This window comes from Haliaeetus albicilla, chromosome 8 (genome assembly GCF_947461875.1).
Source record: "Haliaeetus albicilla chromosome 8, bHalAlb1.1, whole genome shotgun sequence".
Classification (NCBI taxonomy): Eukaryota; Metazoa; Chordata; class Aves; order Accipitriformes; family Accipitridae; genus Haliaeetus; species Haliaeetus albicilla.
In genome coordinates this window covers 26,432,229-26,457,043 of record NC_091490.1, presented here as the reverse complement: position 1 = coordinate 26,457,043, position 24,815 = coordinate 26,432,229, and the positions used below count along the sequence as shown (strand labels likewise).

Below are 24,815 nucleotides of genomic sequence, written 5' to 3'. Positions count from 1 at the left end.
GGAAGCCATTTTTCCCTCACAAAAGAGATTTACCAATCGAGCTAGAGGGTGAGAAGCCGAGGAGCAGAAGAATCCCTTCTTACAAGCAGCATACTGTTTTCTTCATCCAGCCACAGTGTGTTCACCACAGTTAGCCTTACTGAGCCTGGCAGCCTCGTCCACAAGGCCCAGTAAGCGATCTGTTGACAGCTGTCCCAACACTCACTGCCTGTCAGCTGCAGTACTGGGAGAGTGTTAGGCAAACTGACCGCGTTGTAGTTTCCATATTTTAGAGTGCCCTTACTTGGCGGGCATTTCTGGGCAAAGACGTGAAAAGCCAGGCAGCACGTGGCAGGAGGCACGTCCGAGGGAGCAGCGAGGAGCGCAGGCAGGCAGCAGCACAGGCAGGTCTGTGGCAGCGCGGCCCCCTCGTCGCCCGGAGCTCCTCCCGGGCCGGGCCCCCAGGAAGCCAGTGCCCGCTGCCGCGGCCTGCGCCCGCCCGAGGCCCACAGCCAAGGAGCTCGCCAGAGGCTGCCGGGGCTCCCCTCACCCAGCCCCCGCCACCACCCGGGGTCACGGCGACACCGAGACGGCTCAAACATCAGAGAGCACAGACGTGGTCAGCCCTGCGCAGGACTCCCTCCTGCACCCGCCGCGTCAGCAACGACACCCTTCCGACTCCCCGGTTTTAGCGACAGCACCAAACACACGCGTGCTTACCGAAGGAAGTAACGTACACGCTTCTACGCTGTTCATAACCAGCGTGTCGTTTAAGCAGTTAAATTACCATAAGCTTCTGATCTAAAATAGACGTAGAGTGTAATAGTTTCTAGCGTTTGAAGGGCTTCCTCTCTTTTGTCAGAGCTGGCAGACAAAACCCAACCGCTGTGCCTTTCTGTACTTCGGTGGAAAGGCACCAGGAGCTGGAGAGAAAATAACCCCGGGCAGCTTGCAGCCTTCTTGGGCTGATAGCAAGGTACGCTACGTGCACCGTGGTAACTCTTCTGTACAGGGCCCATTTACCGTTCTCTCCAGCTTATATAAACTCCATAACCACTGGATAGCTCCGCAACTAAACTCTTTTTACACGAAGAGGCAAACACTGCCCTGCCAACCCTTCATCGCCACACAGTCTGGTGTGGCAGAGACTGGGACGCTAGCGTATTACTGCAGCAGGACTCACTAGCATTTTAAAACAAAACAAAGATTACTTTTAACTCTACTGCCAGATTTAGTCAAGGAACAGTAAGGATCATCAGTTGTGAAACAACCTATGGTTTTTACCTGTAACTTAAAAAACAAATCTCCACCCCTTCCAGTGCTCTCAGCATTAAGCCATACCAGCTGAAAATCGACTCACACTTTGAACAGAATACATTTATAATCATGAATACCTTGTTTCTTAGACAATTTCTATTTTTCCACCACTCTAAAGAAATCTGTTGTTAAATGCAGAAGAAAAGCATACCTGCTCCAACAGCACGTGCACAAAGTAAATAAGGAGCTCTTATGTCACTGACAACACAAACATCACATGCAAAGGAAAACAAATCCTTACCTCATGTTTCAGGTTCCCATGTTCTGAAACATAAGTAAAAATTGGCATTATTGACGATTGTAAATTGTACGCTTTTTATATAGCAATCTCAGACTGTACTGTGTTGCATTAGAGAAAACACTGCTGCCTTCTTTTGCTACCTGATACCTGCAGCCGCCCCAGCAGCCCGGGGCTGTGCCAGGTCCTGTTGTGCAAACCCTGCTGCGCTCTCCTCCCCACTCATTGGTCCTGCCGGGCTGTGCCGAGCTGGCGAGGAAAGGCTCCTTGCCGCAAATCATACTGCACTTCCCAGCAGCGGCATGGCAATCTAGTCCGCTCAACTTTATAAACTTTTAGAACACTTCAAATATACTTCATAAACATTGACTTGTTGGGAATTCAAAAGCTACAGCTCTTCACTGCAAGTCGAGTTTACACCTTTTCGTGTCTCTGTCTTTTCATAGCATGCCAATGTATATCAAGATAAGATGAACAACTTTAGCGTCAAAATTTTTTTGTATTTCATGTCTTTAAGTTCAATTCAGCATTGCCTTAGTATACCACAGACTCTGAAGCCATTGGTGTTTTATTTGCCACTTTTGCTATGGATTTTCTAGTTCTATTTAAAAATGAAAAAAAAAAGAAAAAAAAAAAAGCAGCCCTGTGGGTGATCAGGACTGCATCAAGACAGTAACACTTTTGCACACCCACACCACCGCACATCACAAAAGACACAAAAACAGGTATTTTTTTACATTTTTCTTTGAATGTCTAATCCAATAACAGGTATTTGGGTGTACCCTAGATTCAGGTTAGGTGCCTTATCAAAGCACACACAGCTGTATTTACCTGTGTGCACTCTAGCACTGCACACGCTGTTGAGGCAAAGCACAAACTGCATGTCTGGTCGGTACTTCATCACATTTGAAAACTTTTCCTGTAGTATCTTGTAAACAGTAAGCCATATTCATAGTAAATCAACTAAAAAGGTCTAACTGCGAGTAGATTTTGTTCTGCTAGAAAAAAAAAAAACATTAAAGTGTAGGAAAAACAATTCTTTGGCTTTCTAGCATTTTATGCAAAGATGATAAGGCATGCCAAGACGAAGCACGCCAGCTGAGGACTCTGGGCCTGGCCAGGGAGGCACAGCCTGTTTACCACTGGCAGAGCTCTCTTCTCACGTACGCTTTCAGTCACTATTTCCTCTCTCATACAGTGCACCAAAGACGCCTCATCTCATCATCTGCAGAAAACACTTTTATGAGTATAACCTTTCCAAAAGTATTAATTTGCATTTGTATAGCAAGCAAAGAGAAGAAAATAAGCCCGCCCCAGAAGAGGAGATGCACGTAGACTATTGAGGTTTTCTAAGGAGCCTGAGGGAGTTAAGTTGCCTAAGTGCTGCTGAAATTCAATATAATTTTGGTATTTACTTTTGCAATTTGATATGCCTTTCAGAATTTTTGCCGAAATCTGAATGAAATCACCTTTTTGAATGTTTCATCTCAGCATTATGACTGACTTCGAATTAAGGGAAGTCATTTAGGTAAGTACTCACAGGAGGGCCAAAACTTCAAACCCAGACTTAGGGTTTTTCTTTCTTGTTTGTTTGTTTGTTTTTAAATGGCCTATATTCAGTTCTGCAGATCTCTTATCAAAAAAATGAAATGGAAACATCATTCTATCCTCCAATGGGAATGAATTAATCTGATTTTTAATGGTGGCTGTTGAATATTATTTTTATCTCTAGGAAATATCCCAAACCCAACTAGATGAATGAGTTCCATTTGGTGACTGCAGCATCCCAACACTTTTCATAATAAATAATTACAAAACTCTTTGATTAACTTTCAATAACTGGATTCAAGAAATCACTACACAGGAAGGTAATAAATACCCCCGATAATGCACATAAAATAAATTTCATTAAAAGGGAGGTGGGGGGATTGGATTAAAAAGAAAGCCCGAAACTTCGCCAACACTGACGGACTGAAATGCCATTTGTGACTTCACTATTAGCACTTCAGGAATAGAAAAATATCCAGTATCTGTATTTCCACATAAGAGCCTATTCAAAAAAATAAGACTTATTCTTGTCTTGTTATTTCATTACAGTTTAAATATTCCTATATTTCAGAATATTCTGTATTGAATTATATGAGAGATCTTCTTCCCAAATGTTACACAAGTACAAGAGCAAAAAAGCCTCATTTCTATTTATTTTTATTTTTAGAAACAAACAAATGTCTGGGGATATTTTACAAGGGACAATTTTAATTCAAGTTCCTGCTCATCATCAATGTGCCAATAAAATTATCAAGCGAGCGAGTTCTCTGTTCTGACAGCAAGCTACTTTTACTGCCACAGTTCAGCACAATTTTTAGGTTTTTTGTTTATTCACTGAAGCCACGATACCATTGGGTCACATTTTGATAATTATATTTTACTACAAAAGCAACAGGAGCAGCAGCTGGCCTCGGTAAGTGAGGGAGCACAGATCGGAAAATAGGAATAAGCCACTCCTCGGGGATGCAACAGAGCAGCTGGATTTACATGCTAACAAATGGAGAATAAGAAGAATATGTATTAAACTACTCACCTTCCTATTTTAAAAGAAAATTCAAAATATTTAAAATGCAGCAACTATGAAGTAAGCCACTTTGAAGGAGCTATGGGACTACCTGCTCCTTTCCAGTCATTTAGCCAGTCACCGCATAATCAGAAGAAAAGCAAATTGTGCCCTAGAAGTACCATAGTGTAGGACTATGCACAAAATACCAAGCCCTGTAAGTGACTTTTGTTTAGGTTGAGCAAGAATGGTGAGTTAAACAACACAGCTCAACCTCTGTTGCAGTTAAATAAAAAATGGCATAACTCCAACGAGCATTCTGGGACTTAAGCATTTACTTGTCAGTTCTGTTGACATGGTAGATTTGGAGAAGAGCCAGCAATTTTGCAACTATTGATCAAGCCAGCAAAAAGGTAAACAGTGAAAGCTGCTGGTTTCTTTTTAGATGTCAAAAACACATGCTTTTTATGAATAATCTCTAATGTGCTGTAGCAAGCAATTATTACATAAACAGCATGGCCTATATTATTGGGCATATACATTACCATATGAAAGCAACTCTAAACTTAACCCATTCATATGGTAACATTTTCTTTCAAGTTCATCACACAGCTGAAGAAACTTCTTTTCCACCTAAGGAAATGTAGTACTTTTTCAAATGGAATTATCTGAAGGAGAAAGGAATCATGCATACATTAACTAAAAATTACTATTAAAATGACCAGTTAATGTTGTTCTAATCAATTTACACCCTGATGAGAGATGCTTCTAACATCCCCTGGGAACAGCAATATAAAGAAGAAAATTTTGTGGGTTTGGCACCATATTTACAATATTTAAAACATTTTCAGATTCTAGAACCATTACTGGCGGTTCATCTAATTGAAATATTCAATAGTCTGTGGAACAAGCAAACATTTGCCTGAGAATACTTAATTCAATATAATTGGACAGACTTGGAAAAATTCCAGTCTGGCAATAGAAATGGATTGTTAATTCTGCTGTTTTAGACTAGGAAACAGACTGGAGTTCTGCAGTATGTTCTGGGCAGAGTGATACTGTTCTATCAATCCTGAGGACCTCTGCAGAAATTGCAAGGGCCACAGAACAACCTGTAGAATGAAAGTGGGAATAATGAGGGAGACAGCTTCTCCCTTTGTCTACTAAAGGCGTGTCTTACTCACGCTGACTTACCAAAGGTCCCACTCTTAACCATTCCCAAATATAAACCCTTCCAACTAGTGGGAGAGCATCACCAGATAAGTAAAATCGCCCTGTACCTAGAAATAAGGCATAGGAATGCAGTTAAGAAGAAGAGGAGACCTCCAAATCAGCTGCCAGAGAAAAGAACAACACATATATAAATGGCCCTGTCAGAGAAATATGTGCATCCATTTTGTAATCACTGCATTTAAAGATTTCGTAAGGCCTTGTGTTTAAGACTGCACAATCAGACTTGAAGGACTTCATCAGAACATTAGCAAAAAAGAGGGGGCATGGAGGGTTTCAAATCGCAGAAAAATTAAGTGATAGGGCATCAAAGTAAAATATGTGAAAATGCAGAGAACTACTGCTACAGTGCAGCATTTCAGGGGAAAAAATATTTAAATCAATAATGACAGAAATGAGCACAGAAGACTTCAACCAGCACTGCCAATTTACAGCAACAAGGGCAGGAACAATGACAAAAAAAACCAAAGGCTAAATGTAGATATTTGGTTCTATTTATTAATTCAACTGATTAACTCTGCATCTTTTATTGCTGCTACTGTTGAACTGGCCTTCTTTGAAGCAAAACGTCTGAAGAGCTGGCGTATGTTTCTGTATAAGGCATAGCGTGAAAACACAACAATTTATCTTCAGATTTTGTCAATGTGTATCATCTAAATCTGACACTTATTAAATTTGTCATTCTAAAGGTTTCATCTGTCTTTGGATGTCTGTCTTTTGAATTTTTACAAACTGTGACTTGGAATGAAATACAAAAAAGATTTAATCCACTCAGGGAAGTTGTAAGCATCATTTCAGAAAGGCTAGCAAAAACATCTGCTCAGTGGTCTAAAAAGAAAACAAAATCTTAAACTGTATAAAACCAGAAAATGCTGAGGAAAATTCAAATGCCTTTAAGAAACCTAATGGTATATTCTCATTGCAGTGTTTGAATTCTGATCATCTCTTTTCAAATAGACCTCTAGAAATAGAAGAGGTCTACAGAATGGGAATGAAAATTATTTGAGGCATAGAAAAGATTCCACTTACAAGGAGATAATAAAAAGCATTTAAGACTATTCAGTTCAGAGAGTATACTAATAAAAGATCTTGAGAAGTTATAAAATAGTTTATCATACAGAAGGAGTCAGTCAAGACTTCCACAAAGTTGCATGTTAAATTAAAAAGGTAATAAGGTCAAACATAACCAGGGTAAGATATGCAACCTACCAAAAAAAACCCCAACAAAAAACAAAAGCCAAACAAAAACTCTACAGAACTCACTGTTCCAAAACTTCTGAAACACAGTTAAATATTTCTATCAACAAAAATAGGGAAGCTATGCAAAAGCATTAACAAGACATAAAAACTCTTAGAACACCAAAAAGATAAAAAGAAAATTTAACAGGATTGAGAAAGTAGCATCATTCCTGGGCATTGTCTACCACACAGAGGATTTGCACTTTCCTAGGAAGCATCTGGAATCAACCATTGGCAGAATGACAGAACAACAGATTAAACGGACCACACATATGTCAAGGGATACGTATATATTCATTCCATGTCTGTGGCCGCAACTAATACCACATGACTGGGGAATAATAATGTCCAGTTTGCTAAAAGGATGATTGTGTTTCCTGTCCATTATACCCTGTGAAAAAGGCTGTAATAGTCCCCTAGAAACAAAAGAAATACATAGCAATACAATAAATGTTCCAGGCATTTTTTCTACTGTTGAAGCATTCCAGCTATGCTCCACAATTTCTTAGCTAATAGCACTCTCAGGCCACCTTTGCTAATTTCCCACAGGAGCAGCAAATGACACCACTAGAAAAATTAAATTTATCATAAAGTAATTTCTCTAAAGTTTTCAAAAGGAAAAGCTTCAAAATTAAAACTGTGTTAGAATTTTGTGCATGTAGAGCATACTTTTTCCACAAAATGCAGTGAAAATGTTGAATTTTACATGATATCTTTGTGTCTACATTCCTTTAATAACATTTCATAACTTAGCAGGCAAGGCAGATAACTTATGGGAAACCTCATTTCTCAGCATAGCTCTGGAAAAGTGAAAACATAGCTCTGTAAAATCATTCATACTCAAGTTGCACAAACCAGTATTTAACAGTCTGAATTGTCCCATATTTTCTGGACCATATAGGGAAGCAGGAACTGGTAAAGCTACTCCTTAAACCTTTCCTTACTCTGTGCACATTATGAATGGGCAGCACTGCTCAATCAACACTTCTTTCTTTAAAAAGGTAAAGAGTAAAAACAGAAAACAGTAGAGAAAAAAATCAAGATTTCCCTTCCTACTCATTAGCTGAAGTCCCTCATCAGGTAGACAGAGGACACTTTTTCAGCAAAGTAGGCAAAACCATTTGTCCTTTCCGTACTCATTCATTCATAGAGGAAGGGGGAGCATGGCAAGAACTGTAATTCAGAGTTTGTTTTTGCACCTATGATCCAGTCTCAGAGCAGGCTGTAAGGAAACCACAGCCTAGCACCTCCTGTCATTCTGCCTCATGAGCAGGTGGAAGATACACAACTCTTCTAGTTTGTACTAGAGCTACAGAAATCTGGGAGCCTTTGCACAGAAGAAAAATAAACCAAAAAGAGAAAGAGAAGTATGAAGAGCACAAAGATCAGAACACCTGGATGTAAGCTAAACACATAACACAAAACAGTATCTTAACAAGTTGCTTCCAATTTCACTAAAGAAAGACTCAGTACAGTATCATTTTACAAAAATCAGGGAAATGATTTAAAGGAAAATCCAAAACAACATTCTGCTCCTTTGAAGTTGTAAAATGATAATTTATTCTACTCACAAAGAAGCAGAAATGTGATTTTTTTGTTTTCTTTATTTTGTTCCATCTAGCAAGCACACAGCATTAGGTAAGTATATATGCAGGAAAACTGCAAGGAATCAGATCTTGTGTTATCTAGGCATTCATGGTCATTCTTACTGATACACATTGCACCATTTGTGTCCTCAGATCTTTGCAGAGGAACAGAAAGACAAGCTCCTGCCTCCTGGGGTGCCAGCTATCCAATTAAAATAAAAACTACAAAAGCAATTAAAACAGAAGGTGCAAAAGAAAGAAAAAAGTAGAAGTAGGGCTGGTTTATACCACAGAAGATAGCTCTCTTGTGAAGAGCAGTATGTGTTTGTTTTTCCACTCTATCAATTTAAATGTAATTGCTTTAAAATATTCAAATTTTAATATAATTTTAAATATTTATTTTCTGTAGAATATCCATAGCAGGTTCTCTGAAAAACCTCTGTTCCAAAAAGGATTTCAATGAAAAATACTGTGATTGCTTGTATGGTTTTCAGATCTACAAAAGATTATTTTTTAAAAGGCCAGACTTGGAGGATAGCATGGAAGATCTCCAATACAGGAAAGCAACTGAGAAAATAAAGTTCACTGACTGCAGCAGAAGTCACTACCTGCCATCCTGATGACTTCATGAGAGAATGGAGCAGGCAAATAGCACAGCGAGCCAAAAGCGAAGTAGAACTCAGGAAGCAACGCAAACAGGGACAAAGACAGAAACAAGCTTATGCAATTTTGAAAAGAACAAAAAGCTAGAACCAAAATCTTGAAGCAGCAGCTTAGTGAAGAGCAGTGGATGAAGTCATGAAGTAATTCAAGCAGTGGGAGAGAGATTATCTCTGCAACAGCATTTTGCAAAGACTGTAGATAATAATGTCAAGAAGAAAATAACCCAATGGAGGAGGTTGCAGTAGCTTATGAGAGATAGGAGACATGAGAAGCTTCACAAATGATTATGAAATAGTTCTGGAAAGTAATGTACAGGTTTTTAGAGAATAATTAGAAACTTCCCCAACATATACAACTACACTTTCCAGAAATTGTCATGTGTTCCAACAGCTTTTCTCTTTCAAACACATTCAAACTACAGGGGAGGGAAACTGGGGGGGGGGGGGGGGGGGGCAGTTCTCAGTTGTCTCCCCCATCAGCACCAAATCATCTCTAGAAAGAAGAAAGAATAGTTAAGAACCTGGACAGAGGGAAGAGTCAAAAATGGCACTAGAGTTATGTGACTACCTGGCTGGCATGTAACAAACTCACTGCCACCAACTGAATAGGTACAGGGAAGGGAAGGGGGGCAAATGATGAGAGCTAACATTTGGCACTAGCAGTGGGAGATCCAGAAAATGTCTGTGAGAGAATTACAGATACAATACTGAGCAGAAAGGGAAGAGGTCAAATTTGGAGTCATCTGAGGGAAACCAAATAGTAGCTTAAGTCAAAAGAGTTCCTTAAGGTCCCAAAGAGTAGAACAACAACAGGGGAAGTGCAAAGTGACAAAGGCCAGGGAAGAAACTCACAGAGTACAGCAACCGATTAAAAGAAGAGGGGAAAAAAATGGTCCTTAGATGTGGGAAGTAAAGAACCATCAATCACCTTTCTATGAATATTGTGAGTGGACAGAAACCATGGAAACCAAAGAGATGAAAGAGGAAGCTGAGGCAACACAAACAAACAGCTTTAGGAGCGGAGAGGAAAATATGAAAATTGACATAGACATAAAGGGAGACCCACAAGGATGATAGATGATATGCCATACAGTAGGTGTTACATATGAGCAATCTACGATGAAAACAAAAGCAATTCCTTGTTGTATACGACATTGACGAAGAAATTGGGTTTGACCTATAACAGTTCTCTCCTGCTTTCAAACATTTCAATTTAGTAGCAATAAAAATCCCTATGAATTCTAAATGCAATTCTAATTGTGCTTATAAATGGTAGTTTCACAAGTATGTATGTTACAATAAACTCAAATTAGAGGTAAATTAAACCTTAATTATATCTAGCAAGTTTTATGTCCTAATTAAAAATGGTATTCTAACAATAAAAATGACTTACCACCTGAATTAGCTCTGCCACAGTTGTCTAATCTTCCTAAACATTCTTTGTGTGCTCCAACTCCACACTTAGAACATAAATAGCCTTGATAAAATGTTCCCCTGTAAAATAAAATTAGGTAGTGATACATTAGAGGTGATAAATTCCACGCATAAAGGAAATAAGAGACATGACAGAAGGCATTAGAAGTCATTTGCTGTTCTGCATAATGATAGTCCTTAATGGCTGGAGAAAAAGTGACAACTGACAAGCAGCTCATCTGCTTTTCGTCACTAGTAGCCATTTAAAAACCACAACCAGATTGTTATTCTACTAGTAGTCCAGAAGAACTATCTCCATTAAAACATAGCCCAAAGCAACGTGGGCACAGTACATGTGAAACTGTACCATTATGTACCTATCCTACTTCTAGATCTACACTTCATTTCATCTCAATGTAAATTTGCCTAGACACCATGAAGAATAAGATCCATTTCAAGAGAGTTGTAAGTTTGAATATATGTTTAAGCATGAAGGAGTTTATAGGCTATATGGCAAATATTCTTGACTTTATATTTGTTCATTAAAAAAAAAAGCTACATAGGCAGGTACACTTCAGTAAACATTCAGATCTGCTAAATAAGGGTCACTTCCCTTACTCTAAATGTTCTCCAGTTCCCCTTAAGGAATTGGAATTTGAATTTGAGTCTTAGGAAACTGATTTATTTTCAGTTTTCTGCTTGGCTTCTCTCTTAGGTACAATTCACTGAATGGCTAACAGGGAAACAGTTTTTTTACATGTACCTCTGAGCAATTTTGAGAGTTCCATCTACTGATGTATTTGCTTACTCTTCGTACTATGTGTCTCCAAGATTATTCTGACCAGTTTGGAGTGATTATGCATCCTAGTCCAACATGACACCTTTAGCTTCAAAGGAAAATCAGGTGTCTCATATGGAACACAGGATTGAACAAGCTAAACCTGAAGGGAGTGTACAGCAACTGCTATTAGTAAAGCAATTTCTAGGCTGTTAGTGATGAAATATATTTTTAATTAAATTCAAAAGCACAATATTTTTAAGTATCAGAATACACAAACTTAAAGACAAGTAAGTAGAAAGCATAAAAAATATTTTAATGCAGTCTTCCATTTTTATTTTTTTCCTTATTGCTACACAGGAATGCAAGATTCTCTAGATAAAAGTAAAGGACATAACTTTATCGTTCACTACAGATGCTTCTAAGACTAGGATTTTATCCCCACTTAAAGTTTAGGCACTAAGGTTCAGATTTTTTTGTGGGTTTTTTTTTTTTAAGTATTTACACATTAGCTTATGTTTGAAGCTTAAAATGACAATCCACTTTAAAAAGTGATTGAGGCACTTTAAGAGGCTAAGTCCAGTAGACTTTCAATACAACTTAGATATCCAGGGACATGTCTATATACCACAAGGTAGCACACTTGGGGATACCCAAGCTATCTTTGAGCAAATTGGCATGCTTATGCAGAACAATGCAGCATCATGTGGGCTGTGTCCTGAAAGCAAGACAGCTGTTTCTCAGCAACAGCAGTTAGTGCAGTAACAGAGACACAATGACTCAACTATACTGCTTCAAATTCAGAAATTAGCCCTGTCATCTCTAAGTTCAGGATGTCTGCACCTCTCTTCATAGTCACTTAGACCTGATTGCATTCAGGGGAAAAAAAAAAAATTATCTAAAAAAAAAAAACCACCCCCACAAAATCTCTGAAAACCCAGGTCAGTCTAACTGTTCAGGAAAAAGGTTGCTAAAGGAAAAAATACATGACAAGGAGGAACATACCTGAGGCTATTTTATTCCATGCCTATGCTTAAGAAAAGAACTACCCATACTTCAAATGCCCTTTCTAAAACACTGTGGCTACATTTTTTGGAACATCAACAATATGCAACATAAGCACCTGAACTGGCCAAAGTTTACAAAGCTTTTGCATCTGCAACTTAAGACTATGAAATTTAGGTTCAATACATACCTCTTTACCATTGCACATTCCATATTTACAAAAAAACAAAGTGGCTCCTAAAAGATAGCTCAAATAATGAATGAGAAACTACAGATGTGCGTGCACGTGTGTGTTTCAGAGGAAAGAGGCAGCAAACATGGAACTTCTTAGCTTAAGTTAGCCTTACAAATCCTTGTTCATGAAAGTATTAGTTGTCTGCTAGCATTTCTGACCTCGCTTTGCAACAGCTATCTTCAATTTGTCTACATATCTCTGGTTCAGAAATGCCTGTTAATGCCTCACAGTTATTTTGTGTCTCACAAAGCAATCTACCCATATCAAACATTTATGAGCATCGTCATCATCTGATTTTCTGAACAAATATTCCATCTGTCCTTGTGACTGGTGGTCTACAGCAACGGGACCTGTGGAACAGCCATGGTAGTCAAAACTGTACAAAATGGTTGTCATTTACATAAGAAGTCCTGTATTAAATAAAGCAATTCACATAAAAGAATCATTATAAAGCAGCCTTCTGATAAGCGAGGAGCATTCTCGAGGTTTTGAGTTTTAAACAGCACTCCTGCTAACATTTAGAAACTTGCTAATACAACAAGAAATACTACATACAACTTCATGGCTTGTTTGTCTTGGACAAGTAAACAGCTAGCCATGTGTTTCCACATACTCCTTTGACTCAGATATTTCACCTGGGAATAAAACAAAATAAAATAAAAAAACCACATAAAAATGTTACCTCAGAAGCATCTGACAGACTTTGCAAGACGTCACGCGACTGAAAGTATGCATTTTGAACTCATGAAAGCTTGTATCTGCATAGTCTGGCCGTATGTTTGACCTAAAAAAAAATTTGAAAATTTGCTTTAAACCAATGAAAACCAGAGCGTAATGCAGCATTCACAGCACGAAATCTGAATCCACGAACAACTAGTTTTATTTACACTCTGATGTTTTTTCACTGAGGTGAACCAGAAATATGGACTTTACCACACACCTTGAAATGAAATCTAAATTATGATATTATGCAGACCTGGTCCTTAAAATACACCTTGTAACTACCTTAGCTGTCACAATACTAGAAAACTATACATCAAAACAAACATCATTTGGTTTTTATTCCCATTCAGTAACTAGGATCATTTTATGGACCTAAAGAATGCTCACATTTTCATTCTCAAATATTTTGTTATGTGGATGTACAAAAAAGAGCAGCTCATACAGAGAACCACATATTGAAAACATGAGCAGCAAATTTGGGACAGTTAGGTCACAATTATGCAGCAATATGCTAGATAACATGAGCAATTTCAAAAGCAGTTAGAAAATATTTACTGGGGTTTGGCTAGTCTTTCTTAAATATGTTGCCCAATGCCTACAGCTGTTGCTTCACACACTTAATTTAACAAAATGAAATAGAAGATCACTGTTCACACTGCTAAGATACGAACATACTATTGGCTTATTTCCAAAGATCACATTTATGTGTGAAGCACTGGTCCATTTACTGTACATGTGTTTTGTTTATCCTCCCTACTGATCCCTTTTAAAAACAGGAGTATAATTTTAAAATGACCCACTCATCATTTTATTGCACTGGTGACTGTTTGCAGGTTTATTTAAATTTTATTAAGTGATCTATTCCTTTTTTTGTCATCTTCCCCATTTCCAAGACTGGGTGTGGGGGAGGAGAACAGGAATTTTCGATTGATTTATCCTTTTTTTTTTAATTCAGTGACATCCCCAAACTAGCTTAACACTGTCAAAACCAGTAAAAATGAAATGCTAGGTACATAATTTAATATTAAGCTAGACTCATTCAGACAAGAAAAATATATATACAGTAAGGATTAACGTATTTTTAAATATTATTTACATTGGAATGCTTAGGATCCCATAAATTTCTCGTATCTTTCTAGCAAAAACATAGGACTGCAAGACGCATAGGAATTAAAATAGGAAAAAAATCCTGAGACTAAGAATGCAATAATCTACAACACTCAAAGGAAAGACCATAAGCTTTTCTGACACAAAAAATTACAAATTCATGCATTAAAGTTGGAGATACTTATTAGATAAGTTTCATTTTTATGTATTATAAATAACTTCTAGACTAAAACATAGACCAGCCACAAATTCCAATGAAACATAAATATAGATAATCATGCATCAATCTCTCCAGGACTGAATGAAAAGGCTTATGAAAAAAACATTCAAAGAATCTGTTTAAGTACCTAGTGTCAGAAAGGTCAGTCTTCTAATCCGTCTGCTGAAAATGAACGTGCTGAAAATGAAACTGTACTCAAAAAGCAAATGGGATTTTGCTTTTATGCTTGAGAATAACCTTACACTTAGTACTGTCTTAACTAGCTCACTAGTGTCTCTCTTCCTGCTATGATATACAAGATGTCAATACCACAACTCCTGCTAACTAAAACAGGCATGGATATCCATTCACAGCAGGAAAGTACAGGTATCGGGATAAAATTAATCTCAAAAAAGTAAAGAACTTTTTAAACCAGGAAAACAATGTATTATTTGGGGGCTGTTAACTCTGCAGAGCAAGGCCTGTATTTCACAACATGTTTGCCAAGGGGCTGCTAAAACCTCTTAGGCTACACAGTTAACTACGGACAATCCTGAAAACTCCCTAGAACAAGTTACAGTAATTACAACCCCAACAAAATCTGCTTTTTGTTGACCATTTGGTTCAGACCAGGATACCTTGCAAAACCATGTTAAAAGTATCAGCCTAACATGAAGAGACTCATCAGATTTGAAAGGATATCAAATTGATCCTAACAACCTGACCATTTTTCAAGAACAAACCAAAGAAAAAATCCATTCATTTAACTAGAACAGGATCACTCTTCAAAAATAATAAGCATAGTGGACGAAAAGAAAAAAAATTACAACCTCATACAGACAGTTGTTTAACACAAGCATATGACTATATAAATTCCTTTCGTATGTAAAAATTTTCTTCTATTCTTCTCTCAGGCTATGTTCCACATAAGATTGAAATACATGAACTACTGAAAATATACCTCCTATTAACAGAACAAAAATGATACAGTGTTCATTCTTCTTTATATTAAAAATAGTGTTTTAATTTCTTCATATTTTATAAAGCCATTAGGTTTCATTTTACAGTCCTTAATAAAAAAAGTTACTCTTGAGAGGATGTTGTGGTTTAACCCCAGCCAGCAACTAAGCACCACGCACTCACTCACTTCCCCTGCCCCCAGTGGGATGGGGGAGAGAATCAGGAAAACAAGTAAAACTCGTGGGTTGAGATAAGAACAGCTTAACAGAACAGAAAAGAAGAAACTAATAATGATAATGATAACACTAATAAAATGACAGTAGTAATAATATAAGGAATGGAATATACAAAACAAGTGATGCACAGGGCAATTGCTCACCACCTGCCAACTGACATCCAGTCAGTTCCAGAGCAGTGATTCCCCACCCCCACTCCCCCCAGTTTATATACTGGGCATGACATCACATGGTATGGAATACCCCGTTGGCCACTTTGGGTCAGGTGCCCTGGCTGTGTCCCCTCCCAGCTTCTTGTGCCCCTCCAGCTTTCTCGCTGGCTGGGCATGAGAAGCTGAAAAAGCCTTGACTTCAGACTAAACATCACTTACCAACAACTGAAAACATCAGTGTTATAAACATTCTTCTCATACCTAACTCAAAAACATAGCACTATTACCAGCTACTAGGAAGACAATTAACTCTATCCCAGCTGAAACCAGGACAGAAGAAAAAAAGCATAGTGCTAAAATGGCAAAGAATGAAGCTGTTGCCTCACAGAACAGCTGTCACAAGACCCTCCACCTTCTTCCAACCTAAGTTGTTTTATTGCACCTATGGGCTAAACTATCAGATTATAACGTGCTAAACAAGACAGACAATTTATTCAGATAAACAGACTTAAAACTTCAGCTCCCTACTGTATGCTAAAATTTGGATACATTTGTCCTACTTGCGTAGGTAGAAGAATATAAAACTGAAAACATATAATACGATACAAAATTTAGAATATCATGCAAACTTCAATTTCTCATCCACTATTACCTACAGGAGGACCTAGTTTGGTTCCAAGTACTACTCAGTTCTTCAGGATCACAAAAATGTATCACAAAGAGTGAATCCCTCTGTTTCTTTAGACCCCACCAAGTTTTAGTTTAGTGATTGTAAGATTCTAACAATTACCTCAATAAATTCTCTATCTAAAAACCTGTTCTATCTTCATCACCTACACATCTTTCACACTCCCTATCAATTCACTACCATCTAACTTCATGTATTACCTTGTTGGCTAAGGCCAAGCTAGCACAATGATCTTCTAAAATAGCTTTTTTTTTTTTTTAAAAGACATGAGCCTGAGTAGCTCTTTCAGGGGCACACAGCAACTATTCATAAACCAAAAGGACCTTTTAAATTTAGCTAGCCCTTCCTTGCACCACTCAAGAGATACCATTTTCCTCCCTTTTTTCCCCAAAGCCACATCACCCAGAAGGAAAAGCTTAAGAATCCTTAAAATCAAAGGAGACACCACTGAAGTACATCAACCATAGATTAAATGAATCGAATCTGGAGGGGACTAGAGCCTCAGCATATTACAGAAGATCCAGTGCAGAAAGAGCAGGAATCAGCAAGGCAAGAAACATAACCTGCTGCTCAGTCTTTCTTTTTGTGCAGACTTAGAAGATTCTTCCAAGCAGTTGTCTCAAAATGAACAATGCCATTGCAGTCACTGAGAAGAATAACATTCAAGTATTCTTTTGTCTCTTCCTTTCTATTTCTAATCATTCGTCCTAATTGTCTTCAGATTTCAGGTCAAACAGGAACGGGAAAATGTCAAGTGTTTCATTTCAGTTTACACTTCAGTAAAATATATTCTCAAATTTGAGAGTCCATCACATTTCAAGAAGATCAGGATTTTACCCATTATCTCATTATTCTCTTCATAATGAAATAGTCTATTAAAAATACTAATATTTAGATACATTGTTATCAGTTGATTCATGTTAGACAAGAAGGCACTTCATCACTGCTCAAAAAAAAGTATTCACATTTATGCAAAAGCAAAGTTTCCAGTCATCAATATTCTGATAAAGGCAGGAGAACAGTGCAAAATAAGAAATAATATGCTCACTCTGAAGCCAGAGTCCTGCAAAGTGAAGCACAATATAGAAAGATAATTAATGATACAACAAAAAACAGAAAAAACTACACCAAAAAGATAATGTGTATTATCTACTATAAAAGTAGAGGTGGAATAAGGAAAACTTTATAGAAAAATATATATTGCAGGGCTAACAGCGGACAGGAAAACTCTTGCATATTCCAGTACCTGATCAGTCATGCTGCAATATGGCAAATCCAGTTCTGTAGTCACATTACACATCACATCAGATCAAGTCTGAGATAATCTGAGATGTATATATCAGTATATATCAAGTAGCAAGTCTTTTAATGTAAAGCCTGAAACTTCATGAAACTAGGGGTTTGATATTTTAGTTTTCAACATATTGTTCTTCAACAAATCAAAAATAATGCAAAAATAACCCAACTCAATACCACGCGGAAGTTTCCAACTAGAGATTAAGGGCAACTCATCTGTGACTGTTCAAGCCCAAACACCACAAGGACCGTAGGAAATTTTTTTTCCACAAAACCTTTCACACTGAATAGCATATACTATTTTTTGAGTTTTTAAATACAGTAAATAAAGCCAATAACTTCAACAGAAAAACAGCAGTCAAAGCACAGCATACAACTTTTCATAGTCGTGTCCAACCATAAAGAAGCTTTTTTCAGTTACAGCATTGAAGTCTTACACTGATACCCTGAGAACACAGACCAGAGCTGCCACAACACACTAAAGAGAACAGTTCATCCATCTCAAAATTTCTTCTCCCTTCTATTTTCCAACCTGTGGGCATATTCCAAGACATAGAAAGAACCTCAGTATTAGGTCAATATTAATTTTAAGCTTAATACTAAGAATATTTTCTTCTTCAGAAGGAGGATTTCTTGCCAGGGGAAAAAGAGAAAAAAAAAAAAAAAAGAAAAAAAAAGGAACCCACACACAACTGCATACATGATTGTTATAAAACTTCAAATATAGTGAAGCAATTTCTGTGGCTAGCATTAGTAAAGTCTAATTTAGAACTTAAACCGGGTTCCTTCCCTATCACAGTGAAACAGTCACCAGTCAAGTCCTCTCACAGGCTCCTCAGTCCTCCTTCCACAACAACTTCTACTAAGGGGTGCCCCAGCCTCACTGCAAATGAAACGTTTTATCCATTTCTGCTGTTGAACAATATTGATGAGTGGCCAGAGCAGGAAGTCACCCATTACCAGGAATACTTCATCTGAGGAAAATAACAACAGAGATTATGTTCCTCATTTTATGGTAAAACTCACTTATTTTTACAAGCAATGTGGGGAGTCAAAAGTAGTTTCCCTTCCCCTCTTCTACTTTTTCCCCAGGCTGTTTTAACTCCTACACTCTAGCAGAGACAAAATGTCAGGATACAGAAACAGAGTGAATCTGTAATTAGGAATTTTTTTCCAATTCTCTCCTCAATTCAGCAGCAGAGACAACCACGAGTGCCCTCTCCTGCATAGTGCTGGATTCCCCATAATCAGATTTACTCCAGTCACTACAGCAACGTCCTTGGGCTGCCCCTAAGCCTTTGAGTAAAGCTTTCACTTTCCAAGTTACTTGCAGAATATTAGTCCCTCTGGGACCAATTCGCTGCTACACCACGAACCCAGAGACCTGCAGATGCTTGTCTTGCTAGTCTCCTCTGTCATTTGGACGCACAATTCTTGTCTCTGCATCAGCCATCAAAGCCACCACTGAAGGAGCAGAATGACCGTCTTCTTCAGTCAATCCTGCATCTCTGAACAGATCTTTTGCCTATAAAGTTTGCAAAGTTCAGTGTAGACAAGAGTTATCTGGGTATCTTATTTGATTGCCCTTGAGATCATCAGACTTTGGAGCACTCCATTTTTGCTGACCTTACATGTATGAAATATTCCCCTTTTAAAAATACTTCTCCACATTTACTGTGCCACTTCTTTCTATTGACTCTTACTTCTCAGAAGAGTAAACTGATCATAGGCCAACTCTGTCTTCAGTCACCCACTTAATGCAACACCTTTATAAATGGTGTCAGAAGGTGTCATATTATCAACAGTCCCCCACAAGCTTTTGCAGTCAGAATTCATTCTAGTAATAATCTTTGCCTAGATTAATGGCACAGCTGACCACAGAATAATGCTATAGATAGCCCAAAATTATCTTGTCAGACAAGACATCTAGATGCCTATTCTTATATCTATAGAATAAGGAATACATTCTCTCTACTATCTTACCTCAAAATGCCAAAATAATTGTGCACATGAATAAAATGAAACAGTTTAAGCTACAGTTTTCTAACACTTTTGTATAGCGGTTGGGATAACAGTTCAAAAACTTAAAGTAATTCTTAACCCTCAAGACACCAACATGTCACAATCAAAACATTAATACTTAAATCAAAATAAAGCAATGAACCTTGGCAACCTTGACATATCAGACAGTGTAAGTTCGATACCTCATTTTACAAAACTGAACTTTGATCATCTTGGGTCTAAAGCGTTTCCAAAATGCATACTGCAATGAAAAGTGTACATCATCAATATCAAGCAGCTTAGGTAGGATTTGTTACTGTCATTTCCTTACTTAATCAAAACTACAATCTGATGGGAAAACAAAGATCAGAATGTGTCTGAATAGCAATAGCATTTGACTACCTTATAGCAACACTTTAATTTAGCAGCATTCTTACATTCATGTTTGTTTCCAACAACAAAAACTATACAGAGTGCCTTTCACAACAGGTTGGACTAAACATATGAATTGTAGTTTCTTCAATGGGCTAGACACAAATATGCTTCCTGTTGCTGTCAGTTTAAACTTCCTCCACACAATTAAGGCTTACAAAATAAAATGCACCAGAAAACCACTGAACTTTCAGCCACAAAACTCCATCTTACCTCTCTACTAAATACATAATTACTACAGATAACATGTCCTAAGAGAATAAATAAAAGGCTAAGAGATAGTTTACTATAGCTCCTTCCTTTTCCCATGTGGAGAATAAGTGCATTAAAATCCCAGTCTTCATTTCCAGAAAGGCCATATTTCTAGAGATAGAAACAATGAAAAAGCCCTTATTTCACAAATTTTAGCATACTGAGTACATCTTCCCTTGGATGTTTTGCCCTTCAGATGTTTCAGTATTAGCCTTACAGATTTTAAGAACTATTGTCTCAAGTTTGTTTTGCATGGACATATTACTGAAAGCCTACTGGCTGCCAACAAATCTAACAAGAATATAATAAAGGGACAAAGTATTATGTTGATTAGCTTAATTAAATTCTTATAGCAAGTTTAAATTTTAAATAGGAAATTAATGAAATGCAAATAACACTGCCTCTACTGAAAAAGAGCATACAAAAGAAAAGAGGTGGTATTATAAAAACGTAAAGAGTAGAAGCAATTAGATTCTGCAGTCTTTGGCTCCTGGTTATGGGTGTCAATCTCCTAGCACAGCACTAGCAACAAAAAGGCATCCAGCAGCAGAGAGCACTGGAAGACTACCATCTTGTGGCTTCATATTCTGCAAGGAGTTAAAGGAAGGAGACTTCAGAACACAGCACAAAGAAAAATTCTCCTCTTTCTTTTATTCTAAATCTATTTACTATTACCTTTAATGCTACCAGTTAGAAACTGTAGTTTAAACAACCTGCCTGCAAGGTCCACTGCTGTCCTCCACTAGTGGCCAGTTCTTCTGTATTTCTTGCTGTATTTTGAAGGGCATTTCTTTTAATTGCTTCCTTGGCAGCTTTTCAATACTACCTTGACTTTGCCAATTAAGACCTGTACAGATTCCCCCCCTCCCTGGGTCTAGGCCACCAAGAAGGTGTTGCTTAAACCCATTACAAACATTTCAATTAACGTTGAAAAATTGCTTCTCTGGAGTACTTAATTAACAACTCAACTTTTCCTTCCCAGACTTCACATATTTTTAAACTGAATTTATTTTTTCTTAAACTGGAAGGAAAAATGTATCACAGGAAGAAAAAAAAAACTGAAAAATGTTTGCTATTCCTTGGATATATGCACATCATTTTTCCACCACAAAAAGCACATACACACTTAATTGCAGGAATTGCAGCACATACAGGAAAATAAAGAAAAAATACATCACAAAGAGAAATGCAAAGGTAACCCTTTGCAAATGGATCAAGAAAGCTCCTTTCAAAAGTGAATTAGCTGCATAACTAGAGCAGGTGCTGACCTAGACACTGTTGAGTAGATCACTACTTCTGTTAAATACAGAGAAATCAAAGGCATTGTAAACACTGACTGAATCAAGCCATTCTTCTCAGGGGACTGATGATAAACCTCACAGGTATCATTTAAGCCCAGAGATGTTCCTCCAGATTGTCATAACTCAGTGGGGCGGTCAACTTGGATAGAAAACAAACCTTCTCTTTCCCCAGCAGCAATGTCACAAGCATGTTTTTCTGAGTGACCTGAACAGCAACAAATGCCCAGATCTGGATGCTCTTTGGTTGGGAACAGGCTGTCCAGCAGAGTCACAGGCTCTCCATAACAGCACAGTGAGACAGCTGCCCTTTCTTTGGCGTTGACAGTTTTCCCCAAAAACGGAAAAACATGCTAAGAAGTTCTAATGATACTTCTTTTTTTTGGTTTTGACTCATTTTTGCAGAAATGCTATTTAGGTTAGGTTTTGAAGATCTTTTTCCCATATCAGTCTCTTTAAGAAATGCAATTGTGTCACAAGAAATTACACAGGGTTCAATTGTATGTAGATGTTTGCAAGATATCCCATAATTTCAAAAGTGCATTATATTTGAAACTAAGTAGCCATTTCACTTAATTAAAACTTGGCTTTAGAGAACAGTTAATGTATGTATGCCCACTTGTGAGCCAAGAGGCATAACAAATAAGCAGATGCATGAAGTATCAGAAAAGGAGTCTGCAGTGAATTGCAACTGTTTTAAGCATCAAAAGAAGAAATACTATGGGGAGTTCAGATAAAACTCACTACCTTGAACTCTCCTCAACTCTCAACCCGGAGTTAGACCTTTGCATTTTAGAGCTGTTATTATTCTGCACTCCATGTTATGCTTAAAATAATTTAAAATGCTCCATACAGAACTGTTCAGAATTATGGACACCCTGAGCATGAACTGCTGAAGAACATTTTAAAGTGCATGTGACATGAAATCTGATGCTGTACTTATGCAGTATAGCCTATAAAGAAAATGGCACAGGTTAATACCTGAGGACACTGCAATTTTTGCTTCCAGTTTTACTTATTGTACTAATATTTGACATCACAGCAGAATATGCATCAATAAACCTAGATCTGCCATAAGTATTTCTAAGTTATTAATTGCTAACAGAAATTATTTATGAAGACATCGCAAGTTGAAATTCCTGTTTTGTGCCAAAGTGACCACCTTTCAAAATTTTAAGTACCTTAGAAGTTAGCCATGACAACTGGTACTAAGCATCCCAGAACATTTTGGAAAATTTAACTAAGCAATAAAATATAGCTAACATTTATCACATATTCAAATGTTTTAATTAATAACATGGACAGCAGAAGTTAAAAAACAGAAAACCATATATGTTACTGTCAAACAAGAAAAAAAGCTTTCAGCCAAACCTCATATGAAGAATTTCATGCAAATGTGGTTCCAAGAGATATTCAGCCTCACCTCCCTGCTCTGATACGCAGCAGGCTTCCCTTAGAATCCTGTTCCCCACAAACAGCAGAACCAGCCTTAACATTTGCACTACCCTTTCTTTCCATGCAAAACATTCTGGCTCTGTGCAGCTATCACCATTTCAACTGATCACTTAATACAACATGCTGCCATCTAATAGAAAGACAAAGTAAGAGTGCAGAGACAAAACCACAAATAAATAATGCTTTTTCAATCTTTACAAGGATTGTATTATTCACTGTAAAAAGGTGAAGAGAGAAAATGGCATTCTTAAGGGGTATTGTCACTAGAGGTGGGCAATGCCATTTCACGAAGGATGATTTTGAGCTGCTTTGCTCCTGAGAAAAGAATGTAGAAATGCTGATTACTTACAGCTCATTCCCTTTCTCTGTTCCAGCTAGGCTATTATATTTCAGAATCATCTTTGAAGATGCCACTTACTGAATTAATCAATCAATCAATTCTCCACATGCTAATACTTAAACATTCTGGTTTGTCACATCAAAGAGTCTCCGTCAAGAAGACATGTTATATAATTAAATTAACCATATCACAAAGTAAATTGTGCTTTTGATCAAGAACACATAACTTCTAAGACTTTGCTAGGAAATTTGCTTATTTGATCATATGATGAGTGGCTTTTTTGAGATCAAGGAAATCATCTTGTTAACTTTTTGGAAGTGTACTGCATTGTTTCAAACAAGATAATGGCTTTCCTTTTTCCTTAACAGCCTACTTCCCTAAAAAGCATGGGAGATGGACTGCTTTGAGCTAATCTATTCCTGTATAACGTTTTTAAACACCACCTGATAGGAACAAAGCTCTGTCACACATCAGTATTTGTAAATCAAAAACATCGATACTTTACATACACTAATATTCACTGGCTGAGTCTTATTTGTGGAAGTTCTAAGTCTTACGAATCCAAATTTACAAAGTTGCTTGACTTGGTAATCTTTAAATATGTTATCATATATTTACACTTAACTGAAGACAAATGTCTTGTTTTGGAGTAAAAAATGTAAAAATAGAGGACGTATACAGCCATAAACTTTTAAATTACCAGACAAGCACCTAAATCTGCTAAGAAAAAAGCTAGCATTGGTTTGCAAGGTTAAACTAGGACATATGTTCATAGGGCCAAAGTATCGGGACAAACATGTAACGCAGCATTCCATGTTTAAAGACAGAAAAAAACTAACACCTTACACAAAAACCAATATTTATATGGCGGTACTTTATTTTTATGATGTAGTGTCACTACAAATTTATTTCACTGAATTTTAAGAAACACTTATTAATTTTCACAGTAATATACCTCACATGTTGTAAGGTAAGTTGTAAAACATAAGGACTGGGAAATCTTTGATTTTTGTGAACCAGAAGACATAATATTAAAGTATATTTATCACCTCCAAGTGTTTACACACTCTTTCCATAAATTCTGTTTTGGTTTCACATTCTATGCTGCCTTTACACTGTGCTCTTAATCATATACGGAATCTTCACACAGTTCTTGCTGTGTCTGGAATAATCTAAAGAAATTGCATAACTATAAATATGTTGTGAATGGTTGCTTATAACCCAAAAAAACATTTGATCAAAACCAACTGGAGTCATAGGAAAGAATTCTTCTTTGGCAGACATGAACTTGGCATTCATTTTTGCAGTATTGAAATATTTATACTGATGGAGAAGCCCAGGCAGACATGTTTGTTTATTGCTTTGGTAACCTATGCGAGGTTGATGTAGGTGAAACACCTTTGCAGGCTATTTGAAAAATGCAGCAGATACCTAAGGCTTTTA

General features: G+C 37.3%; 1 protein-coding gene across 4 annotated transcripts in view; it reads right to left on the bottom strand.

Moving 5' to 3' along the window:
* Window positions 1–24,815, bottom strand: part of VAV3 (vav guanine nucleotide exchange factor 3) — a 180,887-nt gene that overhangs the window by 65,550 nt on the left and 90,522 nt on the right. For 2 of the 4 annotated variants that reach the window (XM_069789456.1, XM_069789460.1), the window contains exons 16-18: window positions 12,916–13,017; window positions 10,196–10,296; window positions 1,538–1,560 (exon numbers count right to left, since the gene is read on the bottom strand). In XM_069789456.1, coding sequence (XP_069645557.1) covers window positions 1,538–1,560; window positions 10,196–10,296; window positions 12,916–13,017 — 226 coding nt within the window. The remainder of the gene's footprint in view (window positions 1–1,537; window positions 1,561–10,195; window positions 10,297–12,915; window positions 13,018–24,815) is intronic. The other 2 variants (XM_069789458.1, XM_069789459.1) reach the window with 2 other exon arrangements.